Source organism: Diceros bicornis, chromosome 28 (assembly GCF_020826845.1).
Source record: "Diceros bicornis minor isolate mBicDic1 chromosome 28, mDicBic1.mat.cur, whole genome shotgun sequence".
In the NCBI taxonomy this organism is placed as follows: Eukaryota; Metazoa; Chordata; class Mammalia; order Perissodactyla; family Rhinocerotidae; genus Diceros; species Diceros bicornis.
The window spans coordinates 35,280,200-35,292,229 of record NC_080767.1 but is presented as its reverse complement, the minus strand read 5'-3'; the positions used below and the strand labels follow the sequence as shown (position 1 = coordinate 35,292,229).

General features: G+C 51.0%; 1 protein-coding gene across 16 annotated transcripts in view; it reads right to left on the bottom strand.

Annotated features, from left to right (window-relative positions):
* The window catches only part of RALGPS1 (Ral GEF with PH domain and SH3 binding motif 1), a 286,272-nt gene that overhangs the window by 39,938 nt on the left and 234,304 nt on the right, over positions 1–12,030 (bottom strand). For all 16 annotated transcript variants that reach the window (XM_058524068.1, XM_058524069.1, XM_058524070.1 and 13 more), the window contains 2 exons: positions 10,973–11,066; positions 5,794–5,861 (listed from right to left, as the gene is read on the bottom strand). In XM_058524068.1, coding sequence (XP_058380051.1) covers positions 5,794–5,861; positions 10,973–11,066 — 162 coding nt within the window. The remainder of the gene's footprint in view (positions 1–5,793; positions 5,862–10,972; positions 11,067–12,030) is intronic.

The window sequence follows — 12,030 nt, the reverse complement described above, 5'->3', positions numbered from 1 at the left end:
CCAGCACCTTCACATGTAGAATAGAGATATTGTCCCCCATCTCACAGGGTACGTGTGAGGGTCACCAAGTGAACACCTGGAAAGAGCTGCCATCATTGTTATTATATTATCATCATCATCTTCAAGCCTCTGTTTCCCTACCGCGAACCAGCTGGTGTGGTGGTTTTAACACATGTCCACAAATTCTCTGACACTGCTCCTGTTGAGTGGTCAGGTCTACGTTCCCTCTCCTTGGACCTGAGCAGGCGTTTGTGACTGCCTTGACTTACAGAGTGTGGTGAAAGTGGGGCTACATGACTTCCAAGGGGTGCCACACAGACACCGCGATGCAGCTTCCAACCTGCTCTTGGGACATCCGCTCTGGGGGAACACTGCCACGTAACAGTTTGAGGACCCTGAGGCTGCCACATGGTGAGGAAGTCTACGTACATGTTCCACCCCTGCTGCAGTCCCAGCCAACAGCCAGCACCAAGCACGTCCAGACGATTCCAGCCCCCAGCCATCGAGCCCCTCTCAGCCTTTGAGCTTTCCAGCTGAGGCCCCAGATTTTGTGGAGCAGAGACAAGCCACCCCAGCTGTGCCCTGTCTGAATTCCTGACTGGCAGAATCTATGTGTGTAATAAAATGGTCATTTTGTGGCACGAGGTTCTGGGGTGACTGGTTATGCGGCTGTAACACCTGGCACAGCTCGTGAGAGGTAAGCTGGAGCAGAGATGAGGGCCCCCTGGCTCCCTGTCCAGTGCTCCGTCGGCTGCGTCACACTGTCCCTCCATCCAGACAGCACTAGGTAGCCTGCCTGTGAGGGCCACGGGCTAACATTCCTGAGTGGAGAGCGTGTGCCAGGCACTGTGCTCATGGTTCTTCCGGCACAGCCTTGGCCCTGTGAAGTGAGCCTACGTGAAGCATTTATTCCTGTTCCCGCTTCACCAGTAAGACCACTGAGGCTCAGAGAGTTAAGCCGACTGCCCAGGGTCCCACAGCTAAGAAGTGCTGGAGCCAGGCTCTAAACTCAGGTCTGCCCAACTCCAAAGCAGAGCGTTTGCCCACTAGGCAGTAAAACAAGGAAGACAAGAAGGCATGTCAGAGAGCAGTCCAGAAGGTACGAGTACAGAAACCTGAGGCCCAGGCTGAGATTTTCCATGGACTTGCTTTGCTTCCAAGGAATCTTCAGAGAAAACCTGTCAGTTGGTTAAGTCACGTGGAGGGGGTGCTAACAAAATCTGGAAATGTCTTCACCAGTTCCAAGGCACACATAAACATTACTTGCCCTCTCTGGGGGTCAACGTTCTTTATGATTTTTGCTCTCCAGGAAAATATTAGTTCATTTATATAAACTAAACATTACATACAGGGGGGGAATTAAAAACGTGGCATTCCTGGCCTTTTCTCTCCACAGACCAGAAACTGAGAAGGTTTCTCCATTTCTTTTCTCACAGTCTATTTGTCGGTGTGGAACTGCTGGCATAGCCCCTCCCCAGGGGTGGAGAGTGGGGGCAGCTCTCTGTGGGGCGCGGGGACCAGTGCAGACACAAGGTGCACAGCCTCAGCTCAGCACCACTTTGACACTGACAGAGGCCTCGGAGAGATGGAGACCAGGGCTACCCCTAACGCTGGAGGCGGGGTCTCCAGTGCCCAAGGAGAGCTGGTTAGAGAAGCGCCCGCAGCCACAGAGAAGGGTCAGGGAACTCACAGGGCCTGCTTCTGGCTCCTTGACAGGCCACGCCTTGCCCGCTGGTGGCTTTAGCTGCCTCTCTCCCCCACTAAACTGTAAGCTCCAGGAGACCAGGTCTTTGCCTTGTCCTACTGGGTTCCTGGCTGACGGTGGATGCTTGGTGTGTAAGTCTTAAGTGAATGAAGGTGCCTTGGGGCCTTTCCCTGACAGGTGTGAGGGTGCCTGACCGCTGGAAAGAGAGCCCAGAGCCATAGCTTACACTCCCTCCTGAGGAGCTGAGGGGAGCCGCGTTCCTCCCATTCCTGGGACTGCAAGAGGCATATTCCTGTCCCCACGTCTGTTTGGGCTCCTGCCACGCAGCCCAGTCTAACTGCCAGACAGGGGAAGGCCTCCCTGGAGCTGCCCCTCTGGTCCCGCCCTCCACGGGACCCCTCGGCTATCCCACGGCTGCAGCAGCACTCGCCTCTCTGTCATCTGAGGCTGTGGGTGGGAAGCCAGGACCACTGAGTGGGTCTGAAGCCTTCCAGGCACTCCCAGGCCCTCTGGTGATCAATGAAAACCTTAACATCCTGCTTCCAGGGCTGGAGCCGGGATTTGGAAAATTGGTGGAAAACACTCCTGTAGCCGGGGCTTGCTCTACTGTGCGAAAACTGCCGGCATCAGCACTTCTCCGGAACGGAGTGCGGAGTCAGCAGCCAGCCCTCTCTGGAGCCGCCTCCAGGAACCGGGTGCCCACGGGACCCAGCAAGGAGCTCAGAGGCCGGGGCTGAAGGGACAAGGGCAGGCAACCAGGGGAATTTATCCAGCTCCGGTGTGCTAGGCTCTGGGAATGGCAGACGGGGTCCTTACCCCAGGGGGCTTTCAGCCCGGTGGGGCAGGCAGACAGGGGACAACTAAGCACAGACATCTGTCTAATTACCATAGAGGGAAGTGCTAGAAGTACAGAGGGCTGCAAGAGGGTATGAGCTTTCTGTAAAAGGCCAGATAGTGAATATTATTAGGTTTTGCAGGCCACAGGGTCTTTGTCCCAGCCACTCAACTGCCACTGCAGCATGAAAGCAGCCACCGACAGGAAGGCAACGGATGGGTGTGGCTGTGACCCAATACAAAAACAGGGCCAGGGCAGAATGGGCCACAGTTTGCCAACCCCTGGTGTGACAGGCGGCCTGACCGGGTGGGGACGGGTGGGGAGAGCAAGGGAAGAAAGGCTTCCCTGAGGAAGTGAGGTTCTGCTAAAACCTGGAGGCTGATTCAGTGACAGAGGCGGAGTCGTAATATTGACGATAATAACAACGTCCTAATAAAGTCACAGTTGATGAGTGTGTTCTGTGTGTCAGGCAATGTGCTAAGCGTTTTACACACGTGATCTCAATAAATTCCCACAACCCTGTGAGGGAAGTATTATTATGCTCGCTTTAAAAACGGAGAAATTGAGGCTTGGTGGGTATGCTGTTCGACCCCTCAGATCCATTCTTTGGCCTGCTCGGTGCCCTGGGAGGCTGACCCCGAGAGGCATCTCTTGGCTCCCTCACCCCAGGCTGCCAGCTGGGTTTGGCTCCAGCAGCAGATGGGGTGTGGGGGCAGGAGAGAGAGGTCAGAGTATTTCTTCTTCCCCACTCCCTCCTGCTTCACCCTCTGCGACCACAGCCCCTGCCAAGTTGACCATGCTGTGACTCAGCAATTGCTGGAGATGGTAACACGTTTTCTTCCTCAGGTCTTGCAGCCTAGAGGGGCTGGGTCCCTCGCCATTCTTTATGTGAAATATTTACTCCTATTCCCATTTCACCTTCGTTAAGTCTCTTCGTGTGAGCCATCCAGAGGCAATTCTGTTTCCTGCCAGGATTCTGACTGATGCTGGAGGTTAGTTAACCTGCTGGGTTTCTGGTTTCACACGGCTAGTAAAGAGAGCTCAGTGGAGGTGACGGTGGATGACGGAAGGAGAGTCTGGCTGCACCTTGAGGAGGCTAGGCCAGGGGCTGGGTCCTGGTTCCTGGGCACTGATTCCCTTTATAGGCAGGGGTCAAAAGTAAATGCAGCTCCTCCTTTCCTGCCCCAGGGCTCGGTGAGTGGCCCAGTTCTTGAGGCCCCCAATCAGCAGTGCTAGCTTTCTGAGCCTGGCTCCCGGTCTACAGCCCACCAGCCTAGCAGGGGGAGCTGGTGGTCCCTGGGGGCCCTGGGCTGGGGGCAAGAAGGGGCAATGGGAGATGAATCCTCCAGCACTGTCTGGAGGGTAGAAAGCAAGTGTGGCCATGGAGACTTCTTGGCACCTGGGGAAGGCCAGAGATGTGGTCATCCTGTTAAGGCACATTAACCAGCTAAGGCTGCAAAGATCTCTTATTCAAACTAATTTGGAGGAGATTCAGAAGGGAAGAACACTTTTGTATTTGAGCCCACTCTCTGCTCCAGAATTCTGGCATTATCTCTTAAAGAGTCTTGAACGGTGAGTGGTTCCTATTGCTCCTTCTGTGGCCCTACACAATTGCTTTACAATCCTGCTGCCATTTCCTCCAGCCCTCTGATGGAACGTCTGCCTCCACTCCACACACACGCACACACATAGGTCAGATGTAAGTGACCCGAGCATCTGAAAGGAACACTGCTGACCGAGAGGGGGAAGGCATTCTAGAACAGGGAAAGAGCTGAGAAGGCAGAGACAAGACCAGCACCAGGAGCTTTCCTTCTGGTCACCTTGGCTAGTGGGTCATCTGTCATGTGTGGAAGGCAGAGGATTTGGGAGGAGAGTGCAGAAGATATTTTAAGATTGGGCTCATGGAACCCTGTGGAAATCAAGCTTAGGCCAGGCTCTGTCTCTTGAGGTGTGGACAGCAGCACCTCCAAGGCTCTGTGGATCCACCAGCGTCTCCCTCTGCTAAGTTACCGGGCCTCCAGGGGTGCTAGGGGCAGAGTCCAGCCTGCACAATGGAGCCAGGAGAGGCTGGAAAAGATGAGGAGCCTGGAGAAAACTTGGGAGCCAGGGCAGAGTCCTTGCTTGGCAGGCCTAGTGAGAGGTTGCAACACTGCTCTTGTGGGCTCTGCGTCCGTGCCCACAGGAGACGCTCCTGCTGCACTGGCCTGGCTCCAGACAGTGGAGAGAGTGGCTTGAGTTGGTCAACAGGCTGGGGGGTGGCAAAACACCAGGCAGCAGTTTGCAACAGCCACCCCCGCACCCAACACTCGTTGCACATCAGACTCTACCCTGAGTGCCTTCCGAATATCATTTCAATTTTGACTTTCCAATGATCCTGGGATGGAAGTTTTATTATCCCCATTTTACAGGTAAGGAAACCGAGGCCCAGAGGGGTAAAGTTGCTTGTCCAAGATTGGTGTGACCCAAACTCAAACAGGAGGAGGAAGTACAGTTGGACCCCTGCCCCCAATCCAGTCCCTCCCCAGGCAGCAGCAGAGATCAGCCCTAGTCACTGAGAGTTGGTTGGAATACTGATGGAAGGAAACCGTGACAGTAACAAGGACAAAGCAGCTACCACCACGGGCATTTTCCCAATGTGCCCCCAGGCGCAGAGCGCTTTACAGGCATGAACTTGCCCAGGCATCACAACAACCCATCAGGTGAGTGCTAGTATTACCTCCATCTTGTGGCTGAAGATCAGAGAGGTAAAGTGACAAAGCTAGAAAACAGCACAGCTCCAGTGTGACTTCAAAGCCTGGGCCCTTAATCACTAGGGGACACTGTGTGTGTGTGTCCCAAATATGCGAATAAAACTGATGCTCCAGGAAGGTGAGCCATCTGTGTCTGGTGACACCAAATACCCTGGCATCCTGTGCACCCCTCCAAGGCATGTCATCCGAGCCTGGGCAGTAGGCCTGATAAAAAGGGTCCAGGTGACCCAGAGAAGATCCTGGGGTTTTCTCTACCCTGTGCACGCTCCCACCTTGGGGCTCTGATCTTGCCTCTCTTGGGGCTGTTGGGTCCCAAGCTCTTCCAGGGGCCCCATGTGATCAGGAACCTGGGCAGGCTGGTGTGGGAGAGCTGTGCACAGGGACAGCTGAGTCTGCCAACCTGTACTCTCAACTGTGACCCTTGGCTCCACAGTCAAGGCCGACCCTGACAGGCACGTTTGGGCTCTTAGTGGGTTTGTCCCCACTTGAGGTGGCTACGATACCTGCAAGATCTTCCTTGGAAGAGACTAGTCTTGGAGAGCTGCTTCCAGGTTCGATTCTGAGCGACAGTCTGAAAACAAAGATTTTCACAAGATCAGCAGGCTCTGGTGTATCAGAGAGGAAGTGAATATGTATACATTTGGAACTGGCAAAGTGCATTGCTGTTAAGGGCTATTATAGTCACGGAACCCATGAATACTTCAAGGTCTGCTCCAGATGACAGCCACTTCCCCCCAAGGTCCCCAGGGGATTTCCATGACCAAGAAATAATGGTTAAGGAAGGCACAGTAAAAACAGTAATTATGGCCCATTGTCTGCCAAGCACAAATGTGTTCATTCTCAACAACGTTCACTCTCATGAACTAGGGATGTTTATTATCCCATCTTACAGATGAGAAAACTGAGGAGTAGCGAAGTTAAGTGGCTTCCCCAAATTCACAGGGCTGGCAAGTGGCAGAGCAGGGGATCAAACCCAGGACTGTCTGACCCCAAACTGGAGTTTTTTGTTTTTGTTTTTTTTGCTCAGGAAGATTCACCCTGAGCTAACATCTGTTGCCAATCTTCCTCTTTTTGCTTGAGGAAGATTTGCCCTGAGCTAACATCTGTGCCAATCTTCCTCTATTTTGTATGTGGGTCACTGCCACAGCATGGCCACCGATGAGTGGTGGAGGTCTGCACCCAGGAACTGAACCTGCGAACCCAGGCCGCCGAAGCAGAGCATGCCGAACTTAACCACTAGGCCACAGATCCGGCCTCCTAAACTGGAGTTTTTAATTATTACACTGCACTCCCTCTCAGATGCCCCCAGACAGGCACGAGGCAATGGACACGTTATGAGAATTGGCACCTCAATATTATCATTATTTTTTTAAAGCATTGATTAAGAACTTCTGGGCGAAAATGACAGAGTGAAGCCAGATGATGGACTCTCCCTCTCCCAACAAAACCTACAAACAATTATAAAGGCTTAGGAGGAAAAGAACTCACCAGCTGCTGCTCAACAAGGGAAGGGGCATGAACTGAAGCCATGAAATTCAGAAACTTGCAGCCAAGAAACAAAAGAGGATTCTGAAGTCTGACCAAGAGTTGTAACACGGCACGAATCCTATCCTGCCCTCTGAGACTTCTCAGTAGGTCTGAGTGGGGGTCCTTACCTTTCCCTCTTCTGAGTGGCTCCAGATGCTCGGAAGCAATGGGTGGGATGGGTGGAGAGCATAGTGGATACTCTGATGGAAATGAAGGCTCCATGGGGGCGCGATTTGAAACCTTAAGGTATCCCTTTCTGGAATGGGATACAGCCTTCAACTAAGTGGAGGAAACCCTGATGTAGGCCTTTTAATAGAGCCCCCATATCTAAAACTGACGGCTTGCTCCCTGCCTCCATGGAGCCTGAGCTCTGCATCCCCCAGGCTAGAGAAGAGGGGAAAGACAGAGAACCCCTGGACTTCACAGCACAGCAGGAGGAAAGCCAGCCCATCACACACACCACGGCAGTGGGTCAGATGTCACCTCCCTCCATCTGAGCCATGGAATAGCCACATGGAACCTCTCCAATGGAGCAAGATGAAAAGAAATGGTACAGCGACCTAGCAAACATCCTCTCACGAATAAAGGAGAGAGGAAGGACTAGAGCATTGCCCAGACTGCTCAGCCCAGAAGGCAGGCCCTGGGAACACAAGGAAATCACCCCAAGTGCTTGGAGCTGTAGAACAACCTATTCAGAACCCGAGTTGATAAAACAAGACCTGAAAAATGAGATGATAACACCAAGGAGTAAGATGGAAAGGGAGACTGGAGGCCTAGAGGAACAAATCAAGGACTAAAACAAGAGAGGACTGAATGAATACAGATCATCCTGGCGACTGCTGATGAAAAAGATGGAGAATCCAACACGCGGATTCCTGGAATCCCCAAATGAGACAAGCCAAGAAATGGCACAGAAGAAGTAGTCAAAGATATAAACCAAAAGAATTCCTCCGAAATGAAGAAAGAGCACACCATGTTCCAGGGAAATTTGGTAACGAACCCTCCCCTCTGAGGCATTCTTCTTGTTAAGCTATTGGACTTCAAGGACTTCCTCATGCACCAGGTGGACAAAACAAGTCACTCACAAGAGGAGAGGGTCACACTGGCTTGCGACTTCTCTCCAGCAACATCCAATGCCAGAAGGCAATGGAACAGGGTCTGCAAGTCCCGGGAGAGAGACGCAAAGGAGCCCGTCTAGCAAGTCAGACAGGGAAGCTCTTGTGAAAGAAATCAGAGCATGCAGGACTTGCGAAAACCTACGTCATGACGAAATCCAGCTAAATAAGGAATTGATTTAAAATAAAGACTCCAGGAATGGAGAAGCTGTGGAGAAACAACAGGTGGTAAGAATTGAATCTATCTGTTTAAAAACATTAAACAGTAGGAATTATGATTCCTGAACATGATGTGTATGTTATAAACTTGGACTACATAGTAATATTAATATAACTAACAAAAATTGGAAGATGGTGAAGGGGAGGTGAAGGAAGGGGGAGAGCGCTAATGTTCTCATCTTAATTATCCAGAGTCAACTGACCCTGATCACAAGCGAAATCTAGTTAAAACAGAACTTAACGCACTCAAACCTCTGAATGTTTTTCCTGACCTCTTTTGTTAATCGTAGAAGGCTCTTTTAGGAAATAATATCTCTTGTGGTGGAGAAATATTTATTTGACGAGCAGCAATTCCTTACGTTTTAATTCAGTTCCTTTTCTGGTTAAATCAAAATAAAATTAAAGTTAATACTTTCAATTAAAAATAGCAAGTGTAGTATGATCCAATTTTAATAAATTCTATCCTTCCACCCATCCATATGCCCACCCTTCTCTATGTATGTACGCACTTTCTATGCATAGAAAAATGTCCAAAATTATGTTTATTTAATGCCAATGATCATGCTTCCCAGGTGATGGGAATTTGGGTAATTTTTCTTAAATAAAATAGAATAGACTAAGGGCTGAGAAAAACAAAGCACAGGTTGGGCGCCTTGGCACAATGTCTCCAAAGCAGATGGGGGCAGGGTGTTAGAAATGCAATGTCCTTAAGGTAATAACTAAGCCTCTGCGTCATTTGGGGTGGAGAGCAGGTCTCTGGGCATGAGTTGGGCCATGGAGTGTGGGTTACTCAAGCAGAATCACAAGCCCTGTGTCACTCAGAGGCAGGGCCTCCTTGAGAAGGGACCCCCTCAACGGTCTAGGCTGGGGGGCAAGGACACAGGCTTCCTCCCTGGGTTTGTCTGCTTGGACCACAACAAAGAGCCTTTGTAAACTCCAAGATGACTGTTCAGCATTAAGTGCTGGGGGTGTTCAATGTCCTTCAGAATGGAAGGAGTAATTACTCAGGATCTGCAGCTTGTCCAAGGATTATCTCATGGTCAGAAGTATTTATAGACCATTTTTCTCCTTAAAGGATATCAGCGTTAATGAAAAACTACTGTCTCTTTAATCGCACTGCTGGCACACGAATGGAAAATATTATCCCAGAACCTAAGTGGGAATAATTTCATACTCCGGGCTACTCTTTTCAGGAAGAGCAAATGCTTTGTAAGTAAAATGAGCTCAATTTGTGGCAAACATAATTTTTTTTTTTTTTGGTGAGGAAAAGATTAGCCCTGAGCTAACATCTGTTGCCAATCCTCCTCTTTTTGCTGAGGAAGATTGGCCCTGGGCTAACGCCCGTGCCCATCTTCCTCTACTTCATGTGTTGGATGCCTGCCACAGCATGGCTTGATAAGCAGTGTGTAGGTCCACGCCCAGGATCCGAACCTGTGAAGCCCAGGCCACCAAAGCAGAGCACGTGAACTTAACCACTACGCCACAGGGCTGGCCCCGAAAACATAATTTTAATGGTAATCTCTGGCCTTCATCTATTGTTACTACTATGTAATACGTCAAAATTTCATATTATATTCTATTTTAACAAAATGTTATACAATAAAACTAAAGACATTATGTCTTATGTTCCCAAAGATGGCCAATCATCAGAACCACCAAGGGAGCTTTAAAAAATACAAATTCACAGTCTCCACCCCAGACATCTGGATGGTCAGAAGGCTTCCCAGGTGACTCTGATTCACAGTCAGGGCTGAAAACCACTACTGTAGAGCTGGCCAGATGTGGAGCTCTTTGAACAGCCATTCGCAAGGTCCTGGTGAACGAATCGGGGGTAACCTCAGGGGTATCTCTAGTGGCCACAGTTTTCTACAGTTTTCAACGACTTAGATGAAGACTAAGTAATCAAGCTGATCAAATTTTCAGATACAAAACTGGAAAAGATAAAAAATATGTTAGATAACAGGATTCGAAGGAATCATGGTATACTGGAAGCAATCAGTAAGATGAGATTTAAAGAGGTAAAGTTGACATCTAGTGGGTAAATGATCAATTATAAGATGGCTGAGACTTGCCTTGAAATATCAGGTCATATGAGAAAGTACTGAGGCTTTTACTTGACCTCAAGCTTAAAATGAGCCAAGAGGATATCCAATCAATATGGCAGACGGAGTTGATACGGAAAATGCTCCTTCTCCCTCTAAATACATAGAAATGCTGGCTAAATTCCCAGGTGCTGCAAATGAAGAACCGAAAGCTGGAGCAGGGTGTGTGGAAGACGAGGCCACAGGGCCGGCAGAGGTCTTCATGGGAACTAGGTCTACTCCATAAGGGCTGCATGGGATGGGGATGGGGCGCCTGCTGGTGAGTACCCTGCAGAAAGCTGGGACCACAAGGAGCTGTCTCGTCCATGCAACAGGCTTTTGGGGAACTCTGTCTGCTGGCCTGGAGACATGGCTAGAAAGCTGCCCTTCCACCCAGTGCCATGAGTGGGGGGGGTCGCTCGTGAGACCCCTGGGCACACAGCCTGCACCATGCATAGCTATGGAGTCCTAATTCACACTACCCACGCAATTTGGAGAAGCCAAGCTGAGAAGTTCACAAAACACCTTCCTCAGAACCATGGGGCCGTCGGGCTGGGGCAGGGCTTGTGGGAGGAGATGCTCAGGCAGCACCACTGCAGGCTCTCTGGGGTCAGAGGTCACATTACGCCCATGTGCTCGTGTGTGCTGGCGTGAGGGTGCTGCTGTGTGACCTTCCGTGAGCCCTGCAGGTGGTGATTCACTGGTCCCAACAAGGGCCAGGCTAGAAAGCCAGCACTTACTTGTAGTTGTCGTCTTCCACAAATTTCTGGAGCTCTTCGATGTAGCGTACGGACTTCAGGTACTTCTGCACATGGGGCAGGGTTGTGAGGTGATCTGCAAAAGGTGGAGAAAACCCAGAGGCTTCAGTCTTTCCCCATCTCCAGGCCCCAAATGAGAAGTGTAGGAATCACTGATTTCAGGGCTAGATGCTCCTTGGGTATTGAGACATATACTCAGTCTTTCAACAGTTGCTGATGGTCCCTTGGACCAGGCCTTGTGCTGGGCACTGGGCACTGAGGGGTCATCAGGCCTGGCTTCTGTCCTCGAGGAGTGCCCCCCAGACGTCACCATTCTGAGATCACCACACTTCCTTGGCTGGGGAAAGATGGGTCTTTGGGGAAAGATGACCTCCAGAAAAGACCAGAGCCAGATGTCTGTGCCCTAAAACAGGCTCCCACTGGGGTACCTGGGAAGCCTCTCATGCCTGCTCACCCCCCGCAAGACAAGAATGCAAGAATGAACGCACAAACCCCATCCAGCCTGGTGTGTAGCCCAACCTAGATTCTGGCAAAGTTCGAGAGTCTGGCCCATGAGCTAGTTCAGCTGCATCCTGAGAAGAAAGGGAGGGGGCCTAGACACCTGAGCACCTGTTCTGTGCCAGGCTCTGTACCAGGTGATCTCCAGGAGTCATCGTTAACCTTCACATCTGCCTCATTTGGGGGAAATAACATGTCCACTGCACAGAGGAAGAAACTCCAGCAACTTGCAGAGGTCACCACACTGAGAAGTGGCGGAGCCAGGCTTGGATCTCAGGTCACCCAAGGCCTCTGCCACACTGCACGGCCTCTTTCCTGGAGTGACTGATGCCAGCTGCTCTCTGCAGACCTTCTTGGTCACCACACTCCTGAACGGGCTAAAAACCCTCCACGATGCTCTCTGCCATTCCCCACAGGGTGGGACAGAACAAGTTAAGGGGAGAAGTGGAGGGAGGGGAGGAAGCTGTGAAGAGAAGCAGGAAGGAGGGTGGGGAAGGGTCCTCGCTTTCTGGGAGGTGCGCTCAGTCCTGCGAGGAGCACCT